The 27,398-nt window shown below is 48.5% G+C and overlaps 1 protein-coding gene across 2 annotated transcripts in view; it reads right to left on the reverse strand.

Moving 5' to 3' along the window:
- LOC142572164 (uncharacterized) overlaps positions 1–27,398 on the reverse strand; it is a 233,750-nt gene that overhangs the window by 49,136 nt on the left and 157,216 nt on the right. The window contains exons 1-2 of one of the 2 annotated variants that reach the window (XM_075681086.1): positions 22,262–23,355; positions 17,498–17,545 (exon numbers count right to left, since the gene is read on the reverse strand). In XM_075681086.1, coding sequence (XP_075537201.1) covers positions 17,498–17,545; positions 22,262–22,724 — 511 coding nt within the window. In that variant the 5' untranslated portion in view covers positions 22,725–23,355. Of the gene's footprint in view, positions 1–17,497; positions 17,546–22,261; positions 23,356–27,398 lie in introns of those variants that run through there. The other variant, XM_075681087.1, reaches the window with a different exon arrangement.

Raw genomic sequence — 27,398 nt, forward strand, 5'->3', positions numbered from 1 at the left:
CACATTATTGCACAAGATACATCCCACACTATATGAATACAACTGTCAATTATGTGGGATATCCAACATGCTCCATCATATGGTTTGGGAGTGCAATGGTGTCATGGAGATGCTAGCAAACAGAGTGCCATCTGAAGAACAGTGGGAGGAATTGCTGACCAGCACAGACCTGAAGGCGCAGACCGAGCAAGGCGGACAGCCGAAGACCATGGCATCCCGGCCTAAGAAAGCCATGCACCTGAGGGTGACATCGTCAGCTCTATCTTTTTAATAAAATTTATTTCACCATCATCATCATCATCATCATAATCATCATCATAGTTCAAAACGCTTTGCGCTACAGGACTTCCTATTAGATTCCCACGAAGAGCGGTAGTTTCTTGGGATGCAGTCATATTTGAAATGCACATTGAAGATATTAGAGATGCTAAGCTATTCAAATCAACCGTGAAAACATACCACTGCATACAATATACAATTGCATAGAGCAAGAGCTATGACAAAATTTGGCGTTTTTGTGACTTGGGTGGCATAGCCTGAAAGTAGAATGGTACAGTACACCTCGGCAAGCTTCAAGCTGACCCTGCATCTGTCAGATCGAAGCAGCACACAGATGAAGCGAAAAAAAAAGCACAATATTTTGCTTGAGACTTCCGAGCTCGGCAAACATTTGCAACCAACAATATTTCAAAATTTATCTACAGCATTGCAAACTGTGGAGCTTGTCACGTTTGTTGCATGCATCCACCTTTTTGACAGCAGTAAAGCAATATAATGCTGTATACTTCACATATAATGTCATACCATTTGCTTGCCGATCTTACGACTGGAGACATCGCGTATACACATCAAAACTGCAAGCATTATCACAAAAAAGTCTGATAACGTATCTTACTATGTGCTAAGTGTTTCAGAATAGAAGCACAAAAAGACTGGCATATGTCAATTATGACGGCGCTACTAGAGGATCATTCACCTCACTCTTCTTTTTTCATCCATGCCTAATATCAACAAGCCTCTTAAATGGCTTTGCATTTTCTAACTATACACTGCACATGAAACAATTCATTTTACTGTCGTACTTAAAACTGCTGTGCTTTCCTCAGCTGATATCAGTTTAGAATGGTGCCGTAGCTGCAATATATGCGTTCAAAATTGTTTTGCAACATCTATAAATTTTCAAATCTGTCAAATGGCCCATTGAGCGACAAAGCCGGTGGTGTCTGTAGCAGCAAAATTTCTCATTAGCTGTGACACCACGTCACGAGCGTGCCTCGCGCGCACGTGACATTGGCTTGCGCTTGCTGGCTCGGGCCTCGATGGAGCAGAACGGATGAAAGGGAACACCTCATGCACCGGCATTCTTTGAGGGGAGAGAGCATTGCCGCGATGTCATGTCACCCTCGCTCTCGGAAGCCTGTGTTATCCGCGCGTTCCTTGTCCATGGAAGCTCTCGTCTGCATTCTAACTGCGCCTCGGCAGGACCAGCTCAAAATGCGCCAAGCATCTCAGTGCGCTCGCTTGCCCGCGTGAAGTTTATAACTCGAAGAACCGCTCAGTGGCGTTCAATCGGACATTAATGCTTTCGTATTCCCAACTTATAAGAAGTGCTTAGCTGTCCTCAGATTTTTTTTTCTTAATGCAAAAGGATTTTATGCACATTACATGAAAATCGGTCGGTGTCATCAGCGTGACCGATCGGTGGTACCAAAAATGGCCGACGGCGCAAAGATTAAAAGCACGTATAAAACGCTCGGATTGAGGTCAAATTTCACAGGTAAAGCCCTTTAAACAACGTAAATTAATAAACTTGAAATGAAAATTTGGTATGTCGGTCTGGGTGGGAATAGAACCCGGACCTCCGGAGTGCAACACGAGCACGCTTCCCTAACGCCACGCCTGCTCCACGGTTCATCATCATCAGCCTGGCTACGCCCACTGCAGGGCAAAGGCCTCTCCCGTACTTCTCCAGTTACATTCAGAACACGCTGCGCTGCGAGCTCATGTTACAGAAACTCCAGAGGGCGACCAACTGCACACTACAGTTCACTGGCCGGGTGTCTAATCGGCACCATGGCATGGGCGAGGGCAGTGGCGTAGCAACAGGGGGGGCCGGGGGGCCGCGGGCCCCGGGTGCAAGGGGCCAGTGGGGGGAGGGGGGGGGGTGTCATATACGTCTGAAGACACCTATCCCGCCGGCTACACCCAGGGGAGGGGGGTGACAGAAGACCTATGGGCCCCGGGTACCAGACGACCAAGCTACGCCACTGGACGAGGGCGAGCTGCTTCGACTTGTGCAGGCATACATAACCAGCAGAATCATGTACTTGACACCATATGTCAAACTCGCAGCCACAGACTTTGCTAAACTAAACAGAATCATCAGAAGAACCACAAAGGCAGCCCTGGGCCTTCCGGACCACGCGGCCACCGCAAGGCTTATAGAGGCCTTAGGCATGCACAACACGATCGAGGAGCTTTAGACGCTCACCACACAGCCCAAGTCCGTCGTCTCTCGCTAACCCCGGCAGGCCGCACAGTCCTCCGGAAGCTCAGTCTCGAAGCCATCCCAGAGGTTACAGAGTACATGATTCCGCGAAAGGTCAGGGGGCATATTTATGCCCCGCCTCTACCCCGCAACATGGACCCCGAGTTCCATCAAGGCCGCCGGCAGGCCCGTAGTGAAGCCATTTGGCGACGCTACGGCTCGCAAGATGGAGTGGTTTACACAGACGCAGCGAGACACCCTCGCGGCGACCTCATGACCGCGGTGGTAGCGGATCACAACGAACGATTGATAAACGTACAATCACGGCTGGCCGAGTGGTGGAAGCGGAGGAAACCGCAATTGTCATGCCCATGCATGCGGAAGCGAATACCGTGATCAGCGATATCAAGCAGGCCATCGGCAACTTCGTCCGCGGTAGAATTTCCGAACAGGCGTACCGTGTTCTCACGCGGCGCCCCCTAAGCGGCTGGAAAACTCTCGTCTGGACCCCCGCTCATGTGACTGTGCCCGGCAACGCGTCGGCTCACAGTTTGGCTCGAGATCTCGCGCGCCGAGCCTCGTCCGCGGATACGGACGGCGTGAACGAGGAGGAGACACACGAGGAACCCTGCGAGACTTATTACGAAATAGCCAATATGCATAGATTGAGGCGTCGCGCGCTCCCGCCACCGACCAAGCAACTCGATAAAACGCAAGCAGTCGCGTTTAGGCGACTCCAGACAAACACATACCCCCACCCAAAGTACATTAAGAAAATCACAGGGGGCAAGGAAAGCGACCTATGTAGGCTCTGTTCACAAACAGGGACACTCACACACATAATGTGGGAATGCACCTCGCACCCGTTTTCCCATCCCCGGTCAGCAGCGAGACTGACTGGACAGCCTGGCTCAGGTCCGAGGACGTCGACCGACAGCTCGAACAGGTGGACTGGGCGGAGAAGGCCAAGCAGGCCCCGGCCTTACTTGAGCCCGATCGCTCAGCCACCTCCCCCTTTCCCCTTCCCCGTTTTCAATAAAGTTTACCACCACCATCATGTCATGTGCTAATTGTGGCTGTGTCGTCCCTGCAAACTTCTTAATCTCATCCGCCCACCTAACTTTCTGCTGCCCCCTGTTACGCTTTCTTTCTCTCCGATTCCAGTCCGTGATCCTTAATGACCATCGGTTATCTTCTCTCCCCATTACATGCCCTGCCCACGCTCATTTCTTTTCTTTCTTTTTTTCACGGTTACGGCTCCACGGTTATGGCTGACTAAACGTGTGCCTAGTGTGTACGTCATTGCACACGTCAGCATCGCCGCCAATGGGGAGGATGTGGCGCTACGTCTTGAGCGTATCAAATTAGCGCGCTGCCTCCCGTGCATCACCTGCTCTTCATATTTCATTGGTGTTGTGCCTGCTGCGATGGACTTTCGACGCCACGTCATGAGTGTATAAAATGAGCCAGTCTGAGGCCAATATACAGGCACACAGACACGCCGAATCAGCAGAAAAAAATTGAATGTATGTAGAAAACATCAATCGCGAACATTTCACCAAAGGGACTCCAATGCTTTTGCATTTCCACACGTAAGCAGTCTTAAGAGCTTCTGCAGAATGTTTTTCACAAATGAAACGCACAGAAGAAAAATATATGGTGGTTATTTATTACAAGTACATTAAGGCTGTGAAACAAATGCTGCCTAATTGAGCGAAAGCCTGGCTACGACTTCGCTTTTGACGAATTTATTCTTGACTTACTGAAGCGAAAATACTCTTTATAAAGATTGAGCGATCGGAGCCCCTGTGCCATGTAACTAAGGCTGGAAAGATTTTACTACTTTAATCTAAAATCATGAAACGGCGAAGAGTTACTTGAATATCACGATTAGGAAAGTGAGGCCTTCTATGTCGTCTTAACTCTGCCACACACGCAGTTCCTTTCCAATTTCAGCCCTTGTAAGTCGACGCCGGACAGCAACGATGAGACACTAATCCTTAAAAGGCAATGCAAGAATACACGTCCGGATGGGACGCGCAGGGATTACCGGAAGGACACGATAAGGAAAGGCGCACGAAAGAATGGGAGCATTAGGAAGTGATTAGTGTGTCCGGAAGTAACGGCTCCCTGAAGCACAGCAAATCTTGGGACAATGAAAGGAGCGCGCTCAGCGCGGGAACCGACAGCGAATGAGAAAAGCCGAACAGCTCGATCGAAATAGGTTCCTAGCCTTATTGCGCCGTTTATATTTACTCCCGCGCGCCCATTCGGTCCCTGCCGTTTCACATATTTTATTACACAAATTTGCTGCGTACAACGTGGTAAAGAGACCACGCCTGCCACACTCGCTTTCGGCACGCTTTTGAAGCAAGTAAAGAATGAATACAGTCTTCGGGGCATCGCAGCGCAGCTTATGCCGAAAAAAGCAGCGCGGCTCACCAAATTCGACGGGACTTCCCTGCGACGCGGAACTTATCCGATCGGATGGAGAACCTCGGGATTCGAAGCCGCGCAGGGAGTTCGCCTCTTTCTCCACCCGTTTTCCCCCGCTTCTCGTCTCTTCCACCTCCTCGTGTCATCGTCCGGGATACCAGAAACTGCCTTCGGGAAAGACACACTATTCAACCGACCGGACAGACGTTCCCGTTCTCCAGCGCTGAGACACCGCGACTTCTATCGCATACACTATATAGCGCCTCCCGCCTTCTCTCCTCTCAGCTCTGCGCCTTCATAACGAAAGGCAACACTCCCCTTATCCTCCTCCTCAACTGGCGTTCTCTCCCCAACCCCGTTCTCCTGATTTCGACTAATACACACCGTCTCACTAAAACAGTGCAGTCTTGCAGAGGCTGACACGGGTACCGTCGAATCAAACGTCAAATTGTCACATCAAGACGGATCCCGAACGGTAAACGGCGGTTAGGTAATGCTATCACCGTTTATATAATATGATCAGTCGGCGAACAGACGGCCGTCATTCGCAAATCGCTCATCTAAGAACGACCTTTGTCAATTCTTTCCCATTGGCTCACGTCGCTTCTAGATTCACCAGCGCTGCACGGATTTCAGTAAGTCAGAGTGCGCATGCCGCCGAACGAATCGCTCGTCCGTTCGCAGTGGTTGTGTCTCGCCTTTATTCCCAGATAAACCGTTCCCCCCGCTGCCGCCGAGGATCCCTATAAAGCGGGCGGAGAAGGTCGAATCGAACGGAGGCTTTTGGGGAGAACAACGGGAGACGCGTGCGACAGTGTACCCGGGAAGGGCTGTTTGGGGGGGGAGTCAATTTTCGTTCAAGATGACTGCGTCTTCCGTGCTCCGGCTTAAGCCGAAACAAGCGTCGATTGAGGAGATCGCTGACAAGCCAAAGCTTTGCTCGCCGTGCTCCAGGGGGACCAGCTTTTTGCAGGGACTGTAGGGACACGGGCTTTTACGTCCGGCAAGGAAAGCTGCGCGAACGAAGCTGCAGACAGTGCTTCCCTTGGGAGCGGATTAGGTGCGCGAAACTTATAGGCTGCCCAGATGGCCGCGTCTCAACGGTCGTGCGGATATACAAGTGGAAGCACTCTTAGTCGTACAGCGGCAAAACGTATATGGAGCGTACGGTGAAGGCCAAAAGCAATGCTTAGATTGCAGGGCTGGCTTTCAAGGAGCCTTCACCTTTTGAGAAGCCTAATAGGCCGGGAGAAATAAAAGGAAATATACGATAAGCGCCATACTAAATTGTGGAACTCATGAGAAGGGTAGGTAGACAACAGTCTTACCAACATTGCATTAACGAATGAAGCGCAAATAAGTAGACGTTTATAGGTTAAAAGAAGCGTGTTTAAGTTTTCGGCATGGGAAGCACTGCAGGCGTAAACCAACTAGCCCAGCTTAGAACCCCCGCTAAGTCTTCAAATCAAAAGGCACTCTTGCCAATTGCGCGTGCTAAACAGTTCTTTAAGTGATATCGAAACATCATGATATCAATCGCACTATACACCATTTTATGAGTGACTGCGAAAGTCGAGGTATGCTCAGTCCCACCTATTTTGCATTTCACTGAGCGAAGAAGTGAACTTTGAGAGGCCTGCGCGAGCCTTGACAGGCGCATTGAGCCTTCCGAGAATAACATCGGCGTAAAAGCTGGCACAGCTCAGACTGTTGCGAACCTTGTCGCGAGCTATATGAGCACAGAAAAGAAACGCACTGACGGCGCTATGCATATACGTGTTTCCTCTTTATCAGCATCTACTTTGCGTTATGATTCACAACAGCAAAGATGAACAACTCACTCAAACTTCCAGACAACATAATGTTTTTAGTTAGATAAAAAAAAACCATAAATCTAGACTGTGTATTCCCTAGCACGCACGAAGCAATTTCTTTTTATTCTCCCCTTTTTTGAACAGCTCGAAGCTTATCGGGACGTCGAACAAGAAGGAAGACCCACGAGCCCTGCGTATGCTACAGCGCGCGGATATTCTGCCCAGAACATTGATGACAATGTGCCAGAACCACGCGCTGTCAGGATATTTTACGCCGGATATAACCTAGACCCAGCGGAATGAAAGAATAGAAGAGCGCGCGCATGCGCTGCTGTTGCGCGCGCTTCCCGCAAAGGCTCACAGACTAAACGAGAAAGGTCTCACATATTGACGAGCTATCAGTTTGCACAGCGACGCGAAACGACAAAGAGTAGACACTGCCCGAAGAAAGAAATTTACACAGTAGCTACTACGGTGACATAAATAAATAAATAAATAAATAAATAAATAAATAAATAAATAAATAAATAAATAAATAAATAAATAAATAAATAAAAAGCAGTAACGAACGTACAAAAGGATGCTAAAGAAACACCGTTTGCCGTAAAACACCGGGCGAGAAATTTGGTGAGAGGCCCCGGAAAATCGAATAGGAAGCGTGCCTAGTAGCGAGACAGCAGCGAGCGCGAGTAGCGGATAAAAAAATAAAAGACAAAGAAAAAAGAAGTGGGAGAGAATGAGCCCAGCCACCGACATTGACGATAAATGGGTTATAAACTGCCGAGATTACGTACTGGATGGAGAAAGATATAGGCAAATAAGGGGGAGGAAGAGGGGGGGGGGAGGGGGCGACTGCCCGCAGCCCCGCAGGCACGAGGCTTTTCCCGCACTCTTTTCTCCGGGGCTTCACTCGTCTTCCCCCAACGACTCTCGGAAAAGAAGCATCTCACAACTCCTACTGTTCCCTACGTGACACATTCGACCTCCTTTCTCACCCCCCCCCCCTGCTCCACTTTTCTTTAACGTTGTCCTCTACACTTTTTTTTCATCAGGTTTCAAACGTCTCTCCTTCTTTCCCCTCCCCTGTCACGTTATATTTATGTTTTTCACGAAGACTCCTCGAAATGGGTTTCTAATATGTCGGGACGAAAATTACATTTCTGCTCGACACACACATACACACGCTAAAAGACAGCCACCAAGTGTATTTTTCTCTTAGTGCATTTTTTTTACATTCTTCTTCTTTTACTTGCGTAGGTGCATCGCGGCGCCGCTTTCTCGTTTTTCCTCCCTCGTGTGCTCATCCTGGACAAGTTCCACATATAAGCGACCGCCTCTGCATCTGCGTGTGCTTTACATCAGGTAAATGGCACCAGGCGCACCGAGAAGTGTAGGAGGTAGGCTCCTATATAGAGAGGCAATATAGGCAATCCCCGCCAATCCCCCGAAACGACCAGGGCAAACACGAAACGAACGTAAAACGCAAACAAGAAACCACGAAAAGGCGAGGGAACGAAAAGTAAATGCGTCCTTTATTTACCTTCTGCAAGAGCAATTCTTAACATTGATTTTCGTGCACGTCAATTCTTTCACTAGACTCGCGTTTGTAGCCTCCAAGCAAGCGTAAACACATCTGCAGCAGGCAGGATCAACCGTGCCTACCCTTGGCGGACAATGGAGATGTATTCAATGTTCCGCACAGCGATTGCTTCGGAGGGTAATATCATCGGTCTCAACCAGATAAATCCCTCCTGAGCGCGTTTTCTCAATCCCCGGATACGGGAAGTTACGTATGGAGCGTAAACTGACGAGTAACTAGGCACCTCAGTATAAAGTCGCAAAGAGGAGCAGCCGCGTTGAACTAAACGAGCATAATTCGGATTTTATACGGGTATGTATTTCCGCGGTCCTGAAGTCAGCTATCTAGGCAGGTGTAGGTCGCCGCAGTGAATGTCGCTAGAAATAACCGATGCTGCAGCAACCACAATTGTGCCTTAACATGTCGCGCTTTTATAGGCATTTACGTTGAAAGGTAGCTGGATGTTTCCACAACTAATAAGCAGCAAACGACATTGAATTGGGTCGCACCAGCCGCAAGACGAAGCTGATACAGAACTTGGAACTCTCATTAAATGATGAAGTTTATCTATATAGGATAACTATAATCCAGATTATTATGGATTATCATTTCATTTACGGCTTACGGCAATAAACAAGGAATTTGTCCTACATTATATATCCACATATCTGGCGCCGACATCGGAGAGACGATTCTGCAATATTTCTTGTCCTCTTCATGTGACCTCAATCACCCCACCTGGAACAGAATTAGAAGCGACCATTTATATAATCTCCAAGATGAGCCAACATCATCTGAAAAGCGCCGCACCGTGGATAATTAAGTCTGCGCTCAGCGGAGCCCGTCATGGACCCACACTCCCGATCTAGTACATGGACAAAAAGAACGCACTACGCATGCACGCGTTTTCTTCTCTGATCAGATAAACAATCAGTACCTAAGGTTTTGCTGCACTGCACACGTACAAAAAAAATAAAAGAAAAAGAAACATCACGAAAACTATGTTTCTCTGTAAAGCGTGCACCACCGTACACACTGACGCTTGTAACAAAGCCGACTTTTGGCAAGCATAAGCGTGGTTCTGAAGACCTCCAGCTTTCAAAGGTAAGCGCATGTTAGCGATCCAACTTTATATATGCTTTCCAGTACTATCTCTTTACTTTAGACAATAAAATTGCTATTTATCAAGCGCGTCGTAACACCGGGGTAGCCTGGAATAATCAGTCAAGCAAAAGCAGCCACGCATCCCTACGATATTTTCCCCTGTTAAGCGTGCACCGCCGTCGAAAAGCTTGCATGCAATAAAGCCATCTTTACAAGCAAACGTCCTAGTCCGTAATCTGTCGCAATAAAGAGGACGAAAGATTACGAAGGACCTATACACTGGAAAAGACGAACGAGAATTTCGCAGAGCCCATTTAATAAGCAGGAAATATAGGTGAGACACGATAAAATAGGTGCAGCCATCAGCTTTATGGCGTATACATTTAAAAACCAATAACACGCCTGCTACAAGCACTTGGTCAAGACGAAGACAACGCTGGCGCGTGCATTGGCTTGGTCACAATAGTTACATGAATTCTTAAATATTAGAAACCTTCAAAATTGCTAATTTTAGATCTTTGGCCTGTATAGTTGATATACTTAAAGATTTGTTTTCGCCAACAGAGAAAAGGTAGATTCATTCTGCTGTGAAACTGACACATAAAATTTTAACAAGAAATATTGACTGAATTACGATAAGCACAAACTTGAGTAAGATAGTGACAAAGCAATAACGTATTTGCTCCAAACATTGCATTTAGGATACGCGAAATTCATCAAAGGAGCGCCCAGCACGTTTGACACGCTCCAAAGGGAACAACCCCTTTTGTTAACGCCTACCAACAAATCCAATGTAGCGATCTTTCTTTTTCCTACTCCTTCGAGAACAAGAAATGAAGAAAACTAAGCATCGAGTGACGGAGACAGCAAAGTATAAAAGAAAGAAGTTTGCTTAGCAGAGAAACCGGACGCATAACAAGGGTCCTACATAGGAACTCTCTTAGCCCAGTCTGCGCGGACAGGGAGCGGGTGCCGCGCAGCACGCTACGAACGCCGGGCAATAACTTAGCTGTTCCACCTTATCGGTGTTCGTCCGGAACTTGTTTGTGATGCCTTTCGCTTGGAGAACGCCCAGCACCTTGCGCAAGCTCACATCAGCGCAGCGCTGGCACGGAGCAGGCCTCTAAGCGTATTTTTCTCATCCAGGCGCCACGTTTGCTCCAGCGCGATACAGTAAGCTCGCACACGAACGTTAAGAACAGATGCTCGGCACTTTCCGTCCAATCTGGCACCGAAGGCGTGGACCTACGCAGCGATCTGCCGAGTAAGGGAGAGCAATAAAGAATAAACGCGGAGAAGAAAAATCTAACGAACGGGACACAGCCGTGTCTGCGCCGAGAGGAGCTACTAATACTGGGATAACAGCAGATTTCATATCTGAGGCTGAAAATAGCTTACGGTCCAAGGAAGCACTTGCCTTTGTAGAGATGATGACTAGCTCCACTTCTGACGATATTCTTCGAACAAAAGATACAAAACAAAGTAAGCAACACGCAACAAAGGATTTGGAGGTAGTTCGCACGACAGCCGCGCTTGACAGCTCATCGCTGCGGGATTACTGTAAGTTGGGCGCCTGAGGCCGAGACTATCGCGTTTATTTTACTGATGTACTTGCGAAACATCGGGCTCGAGTTTCTTCTTATCGCTTCGTCGTGTCCTTTATTCCAGATGCACAAGGTTCGCAGTTAGAAAGACACGATCACAGCTAGATTACAATAATGTAATAAAACCACGATGAAACGCCAGTCTGCTACCCCTCGCTCGCACTTAATAGTGCGTATACCTCAGCGCCACGTAGGTACGTGCGCACAATGTATTCAAAGTTAGACCGCTATTCACAGCGCAGTACGACATACAAACAATACACGTTTGACGCAGGCGATGGCTTAAGTGAACACATTTGGCTTCATTTTTCTGCCAGAATTCATTGCCTTCAACTACGAAGAAGTGGCCAATGGCACAGATAAATAAACAAACGAACGAATCATTTTTTTCCTCGTATAGAGAGATAACCATTCGCTAACTATTCGCTCCGACGCGCACTCACGTCTCCGACCACGCACACAAACACACGTATACACATAAGTGCACACACTGCGCACGTTTTATCTTGCTTGCTCTCCCAAGCGCAGAGGGACGCCATCTCATTAGCCCCAACAAACTCAGCCAGGTGCAGCAGCAGTCATCTTCAGACGCGAAAGGAGCGCCGAGCGAAAAGGGGGGCCTAGCACCACGGCCCTTCAGAGACAAGCTTCAAGAAAGGCTCGTAGAATGTACGCCGAGGAAGGAGCGCCGCTGCCAGAGCCACCGTTGGCCGGCGGCCTAATTACGTTAAAATGGGAAGGCACGGCTTTCCTGAAGAGGGCGGCGGGGCGGCCTCTTTCTGCCCCCCCCCCCCCTTTGAACTTTACGCGCTGAGCGACCGCATTAACATATTGCGCGGGAGTGCCAAGAATCTGGCCCGCTGTCTTTCTCTGTCTTCGCTCTTTGCGGAAGACTAGCAATGAGAGGGAGGGAAAGGAGAGAGAGGTGGGAGAAACTAAGTACGAAACCTGGAAATCTTGAGCGCTTGTCAGAGGGGATGCACGCGCGGCACGGCAGAGATTAGAAACGCTACCGGCGCGTGGAGGTGGATGATAAATGGTGTCCCGGCGCTCTCGACAAAGTTCAGAGAAGGCGGGAAATTTTGTTGCTTGGAATAGAACGGTCGATACAATTAAGCGTGCCATCATAATTAGCTTTTGCACAAGAGCGTTGAACGGCTTTACGGCGTTCTCAGCTTCGTGCAAGCAGACGCTTGTTTCTACAAGAATTCAAAGCCCCCGAAACACCTTTGGTCGTTCGAAACTGCTTTTTGTTTGAGTCTGACGGTCAGAATTGCCCGTAGACATTGTAAACCTGCTCGCTGTTGAAGGTATGTACCCGGAACAGATACGTGGAGAGCCAGCGATGCTTGCCCAGAGACTCGTAACCACGCAGCGCATCTTCAAATAAACGCTATTATTTATTGCACTCATTTTCTCCGGGGCCTCGTTTCAGGTTCATTAATGCAAGAAAGCAGCCCAAGACATGGCGCAGCCTTTCCTAATCGCGAGCTAGGCTCGTGTACTGTCTCAGGTAGGAGATAGAAGCAGTGACGCTATAGCTCGCTAAAAGAGGCTAGCTGTCAAACATGTCTTTATCTCATCGTCTGCGTCGCGACCTAAAACGACTTACTTATCTACCTACACGCCACCTCACAAGACTTCATAAACTGCTCTAGTTAATTTCAGCTTTCCATTAAGGACAGCATTTTTCTCTGTACACCACGAGAAGATGTCTTAACCATTAAGCAGCAATATAACTGTGATGAAGTATTCGTAGAGAGCATACGTTACCCGCCATGGTTGCATAGCGGCTATGGTGTTGGGCTGCTGGGGCACGAGGTCGCAGGATTGAATCCCGGCCATGACGGCTGTAATTCGATGGGGGCGAAATGCGAAAACACCCGTGTACTTAGTACCCCAGGTGGTCCAAATTTCCGGAGTCCCTCACTACGGCGTGCCTCATAATCAGATCCTGGTTTTGGCACGTAAAACCCCATAATTTCATATTTTTAGAGCATACGTTTTTTTAAGTGCAGAGCATGAATGGCGCGGAGAAACAAAAATGATGCATCACAGTCTGCTCTTTGTTTGTCCGCGCCCTCAGTGCACTGGAAAAGAAAGGTAATGGGCAAGCACTAGACTACCAGTGTGTGTTACGCCAATTCATGTTTAAGACAAATAAACCAAATGGCATACCGGAGACGGTGAAGCGCTTAACACTTGCGAACTAAACGTTATGTTGAGGAACCTAAGCGATGAAACTCTCCGAGCCTTTACACAGCAGCTGAACGAAGAAATAAGGACACCGGGTGGAACATTACCCGAGGAATTGACTACCGCTGAGATAGTCCTTATACCCAAACCAGGAAAACAGCGCAGGCTCGATTAACTACGCCCGATGTCGCTCACGTCTTGCCTTGGCAAACTTCTTGAACGGCTCCTACACACTCGAATTGAAGAACACATGGAGGTACATGGACTACATCCCAATCGCATGCACGGATTCCGGAAAGGCATGTCAGCACAGGATATCTTCCTCCTCCTCAAGTAAGAAGTACTCAAGCCACAGCCGGGCAGCAACAACAACATACTCCTAGCCCTCGACGTGGAAAAAGCCTTTGATAATATAGCACACGAAACGATCCTAGATGGCCTCGCCGCCATAGGATGCGGAGAGCGAGTATATCAGTATACCATCGCTTTTCTCAGTTTCCGCAAAGCCCGCATCGGCATAGGAGGCATATAATCGGACATTTTTGATCTACCGCAGAAAGTACTCCGCAAAGATCAATACTATCTCCTTTCCTCTTCAACATCCCCCCGGACTTAGAAAACTTGCATTACAACTGGAAAACATCCCAAAACTCGGACGTGCCTTCTCTGCCGACGATATTACCCAATGGGCAACCAAGGGTTCATACGGAGACAGAGAAAACGTATTACTGACAGCTATCGAGCACATCGAGTCATATCTAACCGCATAAGGAATGAGATGTGGCCCACACAATTCAGGGTAGTTTCAAATCCGGCCCAAGCAAGCTAAGAAACATCGAGAACCGCCAATACATCTTGAGATTGCAGGGCAACCTATAAAGCGAGTACCGAGAACAGGCTTACTAGGTATGCACGTCCAGGAGAACAACGGCACAAAGGTAGCCTAAATTAAATCACGTAATAAGAAGCATTGCATCACTCATCGCCAGAGTAGCGCGAAGCAAAGATGGCTTCACAGAGGACGAAACCATAGGCCCTCGTCATCAGCCGTGTCACGTACGCACTCCCGTATCAAGTCAAGCGCAAAAGCGAGACCGAGCGCATGGACACTCTAATAAGAACGGCGTACAACACTGCCTTACAGCTACCGTCAGGAACAAGCACTTAGAAATTACTAGCGCTGGGGATATACAACACCTTTGAGGAGCTAGCAAGCGTCACGCTGACAGCGCAGAGGCAGCGCCTCAACAATACACAGCAGAGAAAGCACCTTCTTCAACGGCTAGTACTGCGAAGAAGCAACACAACTCCTGTGTAACCAAGTTAGAGAGAACATTGTAGTAGACCCTATCCTCAAGGACATGCACCCTACCCACAATCAAGAGAGGAGAGCAGCACGTGCCCGCATGTTGCACAAACGATGTTTCAGAGACCCAGATACATACTACAGGGACGCTAGCCCATATCCCTCGTCGACACATCGCGAGACAAAATACACTATCGCTGTCGTCAATCAATGGAACCTGGTAGCCTCTGTCTCCATCCGCGCCATAGGCAGCGTAGCAGCAGAAGCAGCAGCGATCGCTCTCACACTTCGCGACGCCGAGAGCAAGCGAAGGTCCGCACGCGTCCTTACTGACTCACAAGCGACGTGTCGTTTATACATGAATGGAACCCTCCCTATACAAGCCATTCGAATCGTGGGCGGCTAACTAGAATAAACCCACGGTATCGTCTGGTGCCTCGGGCACGAAGGCCTGAGGGGCAACAAAGAGGCGGACTGCGCAGCTCGAGGTCTCACTAGCCGAGCGGCAGACCACCACCGTCCTCCAGCCCCCGAAAGACCGACTAGCGACCCACGAGCTATTAATCACAAGTCAACAAATACTGCATGACCAACGTCTCGAAAGAACACAATACACTCCCCCACACAAAGCTCTCAATAAACTCCAGGCTAGGGACTGGCGCCACCTGCAAACAAACACATACTCACACTTGTCTCGCCTACACGCCATTTCCCCAGACAGATATACGTCCTGGACATGTCCCTGATGTAAATAACACACGAATGCACCGACCGTCCGGGCTACGCAATCTCGCCACAAGTCACAGCACACACACTCGCTACACTGTCTTGGGAGGCAAGACTTTCCGAACTGGTCCTGAGAACCTCCAACAGGCGACCCTCAACCAGGCCCGGTGAGCCGCGATTGCCAGTGGAGCTTTGTCAGAGGGAACCACCCAGGAATAAGCCACGCACAGATATCTGTATTAATAAAGTTTCACCACCACCACCTAACCAAGATTTTAGTCTGTTTCTCTCTTTCCGGCACACATACGACCGCAAGTTATATATATATATATATATATATATATATATATATATATATATATATATATATATATATATATATATATATATATATATATATATATATCTGTGTGTGTGTGTGTGTGTGTGTTAGCAACTGCTCACAATACGCCGCCCCTCCCCCCCAAAGAAAAAAAGAATAAGATGCGTGCGACCGGTGTGAGCACACGATTGAAGTTTCCTTTCTTTTTCTTAAAGAACCTCTTTCCTCATAAAGATTCTCTAGGGCTCTTTTGCGTTACGGCAACGTTGAAACAGGCTTCTTGGGGTTGATGGATGATGGAATGGGGCATACAGTACATCGACAAAACGCTAATTTCATCTGCAGCATTCCGCAAAAGACTAAAGATAATACATGTCACCCAAACGCTACATGCGCCACAACAACATCAGCGTGCAGGCGACACGCCGCCTTCAACGTTTTCTCAAACGCCCTTCATACTCATTCTAAGCCGCGTCAAACACGACACATGTCTGCACGCACGCAAAGCTGGCATTTATACGACGGCGCATTACTTTATAAATAACCTTCTCGAGAAACAAAATTATCTTCAGACAATTGGTAATGAAGACACGTAGCGTAGGGGAAGGATAATAAAAAAGCAGAAAAAAAGTAGCACGAGTGAAAGGAACACAACTCTGAGAAGAGCAGACGTCGAGGAATCTAAATCGCATTCCACGCGTTCGTATATCAAAGGGAATCACAGAGAAAGAAGAGGAAAAGATTCGCAGGCCGCGTCCGACAAAGCCTCAAGACACGTATGTTCAGAAAGTACGGAGAAAACACAGAGATCTCTTTCTATGCGTCGGCCGCACTTGAACGCATTCATGAGCGACAAGCTCGACGAAGCACTGCCGGGGAAGGAGTCAGGGGTGAGCGCAACACAATTCACCACCCGTCGAGGGCACATGCGCTTGTAGCATATACGCATGTAGCCTGGTTCGCGAGGAATCGCGGAGCAGCTCAGAGCGCGCGCGGTCCATAAATCTTCGTTTAAGCCGCGTCTGCGTGCACGTTGCTTCTCCACGGCGGATGACGCGAGAGCGGGCCGAGGTTGTTCCTTTCCGGTTTGGCTGTGGCTGTATATACACAAATTCAAACACGGTGCGTCTTAGGGATCTCAGAAGGGCCGTATTTCGGGAAGAGGTTCATCGAAAGCAGTCTTACGGTTAAGTAAGTGCTCACAGTTAGGCCGCGGCCTTTGCAGGGCGACGCAGAAAAAAAAATTGTTAAACATTAAAAGCCGCATACTCTTCCCCCATACAAAAACCAGCAGAACGCAAGTAGAATGTACTCGCGACGGCGCCAACAGGTATAAAACACAAACAGAAAGGGGCACGCGCAGACAGCATACATAAACGTGGCAGGCATACGCACACATACACACACACAGAAACAGACGGACACAGTGCGATCGCATGCAGCCGCAGACGCGCCGGGAATCGTAATGAAGCTTTTTCTCAGCCGTTCTAAGCTGCAGAGAGATACCCGCGCGCAGATCCAGGATCCTTTATAACTCCGCGCTGTATATAAACGCGTGCGAGCGAGCTCCCGACCCCTGAGCGACGGGCACACGGCGGCGGCAGTAGCGCGGCTGCAGGAGCAAGGCGGCTCTTTCTTGAGGCGCGAAACGCGTTCAATTATTCAGCTGCAACTGAGAACCGCCGACACTCGCCATGCGCTCAGGCACAAGAGCAGAGCAGATCCGGGGCTGATAGTTTCTCGGCTCGAAAACCGCGGGCTCCGGCAGAGGAGGAGGAGGGAGAGGTATAAAGCCCCCTTTCTTCCTTTCTCTTGTATGTGTGCGGTCTTGCCCTTGTTTTCCTTGCACCGTTTTGAGATATCCTGTTTCTTCCGGCGCATTACGAATTTACTTAGGACCACGCGTTCGTCTCCACACTCACCCGACCTAGATGGCGAGAAATGCGGGGAGCATTCGCTTCGTTGCTGTCCTGCGACCAGAAAAAGAACATAAAAAGAGAGTGAGAAACCACTGAAACTGTCCATGGCTATCATCTTATAATATTGGCAGCTGGAAGTTGTTCGGCTTAAGTGTGGTTTGAAAAATGCACGACCACCCGATAAATTAAGCCTGTCGTAAAATTTTAATATGTGCCAAATTCCCCCGTATATATCTATTTCATGCCGGATTACGACGGTAAGACCCGAAGTGTGCAACTGTAGTCAAGGCGGCATGACGGCAGAGTATACGTGATGACTAAACAAACAACCACCAACATAAAGATAAATATATTTTACAACAATAATAAGCAAGTCGCCATGCGCCTCACGGTCGCTTATACATCGTATGTATAGTAGATGTCACAGCAACGCTGCACAGCAGAACGTGGTGAAAAGATGGCGTGTAAATAATTTAACTTTTTTATGTGACGCGCGGTGCTCGGTGCGCGAAAAACACGGCAACCGGTTTGTCAGCTCAAGCAATCTTATACGTTGACGCGCGAAACGTCGGGAAAATCGCGAGACCGTGGCACAACACAGACAGAAACAGTTGTGCACGCCAAGCAAGAACAACACTGCGCTCTCGTGATAGCTGCAACAACGAACGACATTCAATGTTATCGCACTTTCGTCGCGGGACCGCGTGTTATTTACATGCCGGATCAGCCCACGCAGTACGACGGTCGCGCAGCCGAGCTATAGTTTGCAGGCACCTGGTGATTAATACAACACATTAGGGCACAGAAAATTTATTATGCAGAAGCTCCGTGAGGGGTGCATCTCACGCGCAGTTAACACCGCATTAAAGCGACGGCATTGTACGATTCCACCTTAAAGTGCAGCGCCATTGGACACGCGAACTCGGGAAAGAGATCAGCGTAAGCTCCGAAGTGCTGGGACGCAACTAGCATTCATTACACGCATAACAAGTGCTGAGAAACAGTTCGCATCAGCGGCCATTAACCATATAAAACGGCCAGATAACGGTTAACAGACAGGCATAAACAACACGGCAAAAAAGAGTTTTCTGTCGAGAAAGTCACGCCGGCTGCCGACTATACGAAAGTCGCACGCGCTTTTCGTTTCGAGCCATTAGGCGCCTAATTAACCATCTCGCTGTAAACGCACACCCCGCCAGACGTCGATCGCCAAAGCTTGCCGTGAAGAAGAAGCAGAAGAGCACGAAGCGGGCTCGAACAAGCGCGCGGAGACCATAACGCAGCGCTCACATTTAAACCCATTCCTAAGCACAAGCACCGAGTAGTTAGATGTCTTGTTTTTATTTCTTTATTTTCTTATTGCCCGAGCCAGCGTGGCCTGCTATTTGAGGATGGCGCAGTTCGCACACTAATCCCGTTCGCGCTCCACGCCCCAGCATTCGCTTCAACGGGCTGTTTCCGCTGCAACGGCTATAAGGGCACTTTCCTCATCAACCCATAGGTTAATTTAATGACGAAGTGCCAAACACGATAAGCATTTATTCCATTAGAAGCCTCCAGTTTTTTGTCGTTAATATATTTAAGGCATTTTCGTTGTTCCCAAATGTCCGTGACTAGCCGGGAAGGAGCTGACACACTAAAGCGAACGACGCATGCCAGCATCAGAAACGAAAACGACATGGAAGTAAGTGACGTCCGCGTTCCACGGAATGCAGGATGCGCGCTAATTATAATCATGTAGCAGAGCCGATAGCGCCACTGCACCGCATCATTTGCTGAGGTTATAATCGCTATACTTTCTCATACAAGAAACATCAGCAATGACGCAATTAGCGAAACGGGAACATGAATCTACGCAGTACGAGAATTAATTCAGAGGCGGGGGGGGGGGGACTTCTTGCACGGAACGACGAGAATCGGCAATGCGACCAGCATTTCTATACCTATGGGTGCCAACGTGGCACAAATTCTGCATTGTGTCAATCTCCGTGGAGTATGAACTCCTCCATCAAATAAATCACGTGTTACTGAGCAGCTGCACAATAAACGGCGCTTGCAGAGTAAAAAAAAAAAAAAGGGGGGGGGGGTATCTCCGGGGCCCGCATTCACAAAGGTGGCAGTTTGGGCTAGTTTTCTACTGAATTTTGACCATATATATGCGCAGAAAACACGGTGGCCAGGTGGAAGTTCAACGCTTATCTTAGTCCCACCCTATTTGCTGCACTGGTGAAAGTTAATAAGGGCCCAGCTATGCTAGATATGCCGTACATTCACGACAGTCGCCGCACTAACGACAATAAGGTATCCCTAATTGCTTTGAGGCCTTCCTTCTATAAGGCGATAGTTTCGCGTTGGGACGGTTTTTCTGGTCATTGTTGCCCATTGCTTTTCCATGATACGCGGATAGCGTTCGTGCAAGAAAATTGTCACACGACAGGCACACAGGCGCGCCAATAAGGTCATCTGTTCTGATTTTAGGAGTTTAGTAATGGGCGCATTACAAGGCGAACATGATACAGACGACAGACAGGCTCATGTAGGCTTAACACGCATTGCGACTACGGCATACCGAAGCTGAGAAGACAACAGTATGACAGTAAGATGTAACACTACAGACGCGTGTTGTCAACCTGCTATAACCTATTAAATGGTGGCTTAATTACTATCAACCAGTGATTTAATCAAACGGCGTGACGTATAGTACTGAATATGAGGATGTGGGCACGATAGCACAAAACATGGTCTATGGTGAGACCGCAAGTCAGGTAGCTTGCAATAACTATCACCAACGCAGAGCTCAGATCGCCATCGCTACTGACAAGTATGACATTTAGGAGGGCAAACTAAGTGACCAATGCATGAAGTTCTTTAAATTGTGAGAATTGTCTGTCCATATATATTTTGCCGACTTCTCTAATTATATGTTAGATATAACGGTTGGTTGACATCTGCTCTTACAGAACGCTCTAGCATGCGAATTAGTCTGCAAATATGCTCCCGGAAAGATCTTACAATAATGTGGTGGCTTTTAATAGCGTGAAACTGTTAAAATACATTGACGTGGAAGGCAAGGTGAGAAAAAAAGCACGTTAAGCTCGTTCAGCAGGCGCACATAATAGCGCGAAAGTCAGTAAAGTATCAATACGAAGCGATGTTGGCACCACTATCATGGTGGCTGAACCATTGCATTTCCAGCCTACCTTCCACACACATACAAGAGATGTAAATCCAGGCAATCTTCATTAGCTTCATCCTAAGCAATTCGTAAGCTGACGTAAAGCTACCTTACACAGATCAAAGTCAATACTCACGCCATTCAGAAAACTTCATGTTTAGACAAGCTATAACGGATACAAGTAATGAGTATAGCATCTGACGCATGCATAAAAGACCATGCACGCTTCCGACAAAGAAGCGTCGTCAAAGTTTTAGTGTTTTTCACAAAATGTTGCCGAGTAGGCGTGATATATCTTGGTCCTCTTCTTTTCTTCTTTCTTTTTCCTTTTTTATCCTGAGCATGCCTTCCGGCAAGAATTTATTGTCGTGTAGGAAAGCCCGTGTTACAGTAAGTGTTCGGCATACTGCTCAATGTTGTATAGCTGTAGGCAATTCGGCAAATGACAGTATATACTGTTCGTATAACGAACGCAATTACGATTCATATATATGTATTACTTCATCATGCGTAGGTACATTCTATCGTAACTACTACATCACAGCGTCATTTCTTCGTTTCCTCACGGCAGGTAAGCGGCGCACAGAAAACATTCGGTTCTGCAAGAGTCACCAGAATAGGAAACGCCGTAACAATGGTTTGCAACACTTGTTTTCGACGCTGCTTACTAATGGAATGATATACGCGCAAGCAAACTTTTAATCAGAAGACGCTACAAAAGTGCTCTTCGCACTCACTTTAAAACATCGGGAATACGCCTAGATCAGCTCGTTTGAAAACTATACGCAATATCTGGGGCGGCTTGCACAAACATATACTAACAAAAATAATAACGAATTTAAGAACTCGTTCTAGTAGAGACTAGGAGTTGCCTAGGGAACAATTAAGAGTACATTCTTAAATTCATTATTATTTTCATTATTAAACGTTTTTGCAAGTCGACCCTGAAGTAGTTGAAACACGCTACAAAGTGCAAGAAAACTATCGAAAACTACTGGTGACAGAAACCGAAGACAGCGTTACTTTTTTTTTTTTACTATGAACAGAATGAAAGCATGCTCACACAATATTCTTTCTCTCTCTCTCTTTCTTTTTGCAAACAGCGGCCACCAGTGGGCGTCTCAACATTTCGGCGCTTTCCAGAAGAAATAAAGCGGATTATTCGTCAGCGGACATGGTCAGTGAAATATATACCGCCGGAAACATATTCACACCTGTCGGGTTGTCCTGCAGCATATTACAGAGGAATGAAATATGCGCTGGACCGCAGCGCCCGGCCACTCACAGTCGTATACAGAAAGTAAGCGCACAACCTGAACTACTTAAACGCGGACACAGCGGGCAGCTCTGACGAGGCAAGATATTTCGGACATAAATCTTCCTCTTACTACCGGCCGCCGTAATGCTCTGCCGAATAACTTGGTCTCGTACTCACAAATGACGTCCCCACCTAGCCTGCGACCAACAAACATCGTCAAGCTTGCAGTTGCCAATCGAAGAAACCCGCAAGATCTACAGCGCCGCGGTCCTAACGATTTTCTCCGAATGGTCGAAAGGCCAGCACGCAATGCCATCGGAATGACAAATCTCACCTTTCGTCTGGCAACAGCATTGCGACAGGAAGAGGCAAGAACCGCCTTTAGAGTTCCGGTCGGCACTACGCAATTTCCTGTCCCCCGCTCGAGCGCGCTCTTCAACGACTATCCCAGCACCACTCGCACTGGCACCGACGGGAGTAACAACAGTTGAACTGGCGCTCGCGGGCTCGAGGAACCAGTAGTCCTCAGCGCCACCTCCGGGACAGCGGTCGGACGACGAGGCGGACGACTTCTTCGCCTTTCGCTCCACGTCGCCCAGGCAGGTCTGGCTCCGCTGAAGCAGCGGTCGCCGTCGCCAGAAGGTCGACGTCCCGCCTGCTTCGGGACGCCGTGTCGCACGACGCCGTGTCGACGCGCCGACAACAGCCGTCGATTGTTGGGACGGCGACGCCTTTCCCGCGGCGGTGCTGTTCGCACTTGAAGATGCACGACTCTCGGGCAACCGCACGGCGTCCATGTCACACGCGCACGCAGACGCGCTGCGGCACCGTTAGGAATCGGGGCTGTCACTACCTCATTCGGAGCCAAAAGAAGGGACTTCGCCGCACCGATTAATCGAAGGCGCCGCGACAATGGCGTCACACTGATCTCACGAGAAAGAAAAGGCAGAACTTCAACGCTTCAATCCCCTCAACAACAACGTCGAGCACGGCATTCACGACGTCGCACCATACTAGACAAGAGCACAGTTGCTTGCTACAGTAGCACCGGAGGGAAGCGGCCGAGTGGTCGCTCTCACTGAGCCGTTGGCGACGCCAGCTCCTCGTGGACGGCTAGCTGGCTCCCACAATGCGTCACGGGGGGATCCCACCGCCGACTGCACCGAGACTCCGCGCGTACTCCCCCAACTTTGCAAAGAAGGGAGGCGCGGGAGCTGCGGGGACGCAGTGCACGCGCGCACTTGCCGCACCGCCAGCAGCACTTTGTCTCCCCCATCTGTACCCCCCGGTCTTTGCTCGAGGGAGCGCGCGCCTCTCTGTGCACGACGCTTTTCCCTTCGTTGACGAAAGCCGCCGGCCGGTGGCGGTGGTTGATGGCGAAACACAGAGCGGCGAACGATGACGAAGCGAGAGGCACCGCAGCGCCTTGTTCCTCTGTGCTTTTCTGCCGCCTCTACCCTCTCCTGCTCAGGCGACCCCCCCCTCCCACGGTTCTTCGTGGCGAGAGACTGACTCGGGGCCGACGCAGCGATGACTCATGCGAGTGCCCGCGGCCGCCGAAGTCACGTTCTTCGATTCGCGCACAGCGAAACGCGCGAACATTAAAATACGGGGAGCGGTGTACCAGGAACGAAAAAAAAAAAAAATGAACTTGCGAGGGGAGGAGGACAGAGGAAGATGGGCAACAATCGACCGAAAACGGCACTCTAAATCAGATAAACAAACATGTAGTACGTACAAGCAGAAGGCAAGGTAATCATGGCATCCCCAGCAGTGCAACCTCGCGTTCCACGTACCGGTACAGTTAGTCGAAGCAAAAAAAAAAAAAAAAGAAAAAGGAAACAAACTTGCGAGACGTAAGCTGTCTAGAATACCCTCTCTGCAACGGGCTAAAACTTTTGTTCAGCCTTCGCGTACGTTCAAGCATCCGTGCGGCTACGCGGGTTCTTCGAATCTGTCGAAATTCAATCAGGGAGGACGTCTTAGAGGTGCACAGAAAGTCAAAGTGCAGTGCCGTTATATTTGGGACCGGCTAGCGCGCATGCCCCTCGGCGCGTGGCGCAACGGAGGTGTAGCAACTGGCGGTCACTGACACGTGCTCCTGAGGTAATCGGATCGATAGGGGCAAAATGTGCTCGCGCTATGCCGCGCTCAGTTTAAATAAATGCTCGCTCCCGTTGGAAGCTTCGAGCCGGCGTTGTGAAATACGACCAAAAAAAAACTGTAAAGATTAAACGTAAATCTTCTTTTTTATCTCGCTTTAGCTCAGACATATCTATACGTTATCGCAAATGATATGCTTATCAAGCGGTACCAGCAAGAGGAACGTGAGAGTGCAAGGCCTTCAATATCTGCGGCGACCGAAAGTACAGCGGGGACTAGCCCAGACTACCTGAAACGCTGAGTGTGTTTTCTAAAGCCAAGGACTCACAGAATCAAGCGAACAATGTGAAAAAATCGGTAGCAAGTGAAACAGAAATCCATTTTGACAGGGGATGCCGCCAAGCATTTTATTATTAATGCGGAAGCATTGTATGTCCCATGAGGCAGAAAGACCGGCGTTATTAAGCGATGGTACCAAAAATGGTCGACGGTGCAAATATAAAAACAAGTAAAAGGTGCTCGTATATTCTTAGGGAGGCTCCTGCAAACAAAGTAAATTAAAATGACTTTGAAAAGACATTTGGTAAATTTTGGTCTGGGTAGGAATAGAACCCGGGCCTCCGGGGTGCCATTGAAGACATCTTGTCGCAGCCATCTGGCTGAGTAAACATACTCAAACTGGTGGCGTAAAGGTGGAGTAAAGTGAATTAAGGCAAAGTATAGTGAATGAAGGTGAGTTAAGGTGGATTAAGGTTGATTACGGTTAATTTGAATGCTTTCGAATCCCGTAAGGATACTTAAGTGAATGCCAATTTTTCGCTTCTCTACCGCGCTTATTGTCGGTCCTTAAAGCCCTTGATTGTCGCTAATAAACCATCGAACCTAGTAGAAATTACTGCCCCGAGAACTTTTCATTCTGTGTGTTACCTGCCTTTACGCAACCAGTACTACAACCGCCTTTTACTATTTTCTAACCGCGGATTTATTATCTTTTTCCTTTTTTTCCTTAAATTTCAACGCCTCGGAAGGTTAACATTTACCTCTAGGTCATTTACCTCTGGATGAATAGTGCAAGATGCTAATAAAATATTCCCTACGGTATCTACGCTATTTGCACATTTCATTTCTTTCTCTCTCGCCATACGTCACGCATGTACAGGCGTCGTCTCCTATAACGCAGTGTTCTCAGACATCCTGACCTAGCGGCGGACAGTACAGAGCTGCCCATTAAATTATTGTAAAATTATTCTCAGTAAGTTCAGAAGAAGCAGCGTCGAAATCGACTTCGACTTGTGCCTCGGCTGAAAGCTTTAACAAATTTTCAAGAGAATGATCTGCGTGCACACGATGGAGATGCGTCCCCACCACCGTAGGCGTTTTCGTCCAGTGCGCGCACTCTTCCCGATCAAATGTGACTGATAGGGCGAAACGACCCAAGCATGCATATCCCGCTTCTGCCTCGGTCGCGGCGGTGCCCCCGTCCCACACCTCAACCGATCGCCCCGTATGTATACCTTGCCTCACATATCCCGGACACAACGAGGCGACAAAGCGGGCCGGCGAGACGAATGACGTCACCGGATGCCGTGACGCAATCCCCAAATATTTGCAGACAAAACGCCAGGCGAAGCCAGCTACCAACGCGCGTGCGCACGCCACCGGACTCCGCGGAGTTATGTCCCCACGGGGCTAAGGTGGGAGCGGCAATCAAAAGCAACTTCCGCCTCGCGCAGGAGATAGGGGAGCGAGAATATGAACGCGCGCGGAGACACTCGGAAGGAAAGAAAAACGGTGAAATTATCATACGAGAAGAGGGGCGCAGAAAAAGAAGTGGGGAGGGGGGGGGGGTGATACAGAGAGCGACAGAAAGAAACTTGGCGGCGGAGGATGGCGCCATGCAGCAGCAGCAGCTTTAAGGAGGAGTTCTGGATCACCGCGGAGAGAAGACGACCAATCAATAATGCGGTGACGTCAGTCCCAAGATCGAAAAAAGAACTAAGGAAGAAGACATGTAGGTGAGCTCGGTATACGGTCTCCGGTGAGAAGCCCTAGAGAGAGAGGGAGACAGATTGCCAGGCTGTAGAGAACGTGTATTTGGGCGTCCGCTCGTTTGTTTTGTTTGTTCGTGCAAGCGTAAAACTGGGTGTTTACAAGCGCTGAAGGTTGTTTGTATCCGAATAAAGAGCGTAAGTAATGAACACGGTATCCTTTGACCGCTCGGAAAATGCAGGCGTAAATAAACGGCGAAGCGGGAGCTCCTGGAGGATGAGAAACTAAGTTGTACCGGTGACAATGAGAGGCTGAAAGAAAACGACCAAGCGAGCTTATGTATAAACAGGCGCTCGGAAATTTTCTTTCTGCGTTCGTCAAAGGGGTTCATAAACAGACGTATCGGGATCGGGGATCGAATTCACGAAGTTTTTTTGTTCGTAAGTGAATGTTTGCCATTGGCTGCCCGCCTTCGCTAATAATACGTCTAATACCACGATGGGCAGACGACGGCTTTTACGAAAAGTTCTAGCGTAAGTTCAGTACGCCTTACATGAACGCTTGCCAGATAAGGACAACTATAACATATATCGGTGTGACGGCACTGGTAAAAGTGGAGGCGGCGTGTTATCAGCGGTGAAAAAGACAGACTTATCGTTTTCCTTTGATACTATACCCTGCTATAGAAATAACTTTAGGCTGCATGTGTTACATTTTAGTAACGCCACCAATGCGTTACATCTTACGCTAAAATACTTTTAGGATCGTGTTATCGCCCTCCGGACGCGGATTCTTCTTTTCCTAAGGAACTACGTGATAACATACAGCGAGTTACACAACTATATTAGGCTGACGTAATATGCCTTTTTGGCGATTTCAATTATCCGCTCATTGATTGGTCGGCCATGTCGACCACATGTCGCACCTCATCAGTTTTTCTCGATTTAACTCTTGACTACAACTTATCGCAGGTTGTTAACCAACGCACCCGCAGTAGTAACATGGGACCTGATTTTAATGACTGCACCAGATACTGCTGGTCCAATTTGTAACATAGAAGCAAGCAAGCAAGCAATTTCGAAATTAATCTAACTTTAACTTTTACAGGTTCAGCGACTAAAACTATTCGGGATTATAACAGTGGTAATTACGACAGATTCAACGCCGAACTAAAAGTGTTTTATAACGAGCCTTTTCTGCCGTCGTTTGCCTCACGGGCCGTGAATGTGGATTGGGTTCTTTTTAAGCAAAAAATATTAGAGTTAGTTGACAAGTACGTGCCGCTAGTCTCTATATCCAACGATACTTCGAACACAACAACTTCGAACATTACGCAATAAAAAAATACAACTCCGCTTTCTGATGGAGATTCTGCGGTT

The sequence above is a fragment of the Dermacentor variabilis genome, chromosome 2 (assembly GCF_050947875.1).
Source record: "Dermacentor variabilis isolate Ectoservices chromosome 2, ASM5094787v1, whole genome shotgun sequence".
NCBI lineage: Eukaryota > Metazoa > Arthropoda > Arachnida > Ixodida > Ixodidae > Dermacentor > Dermacentor variabilis.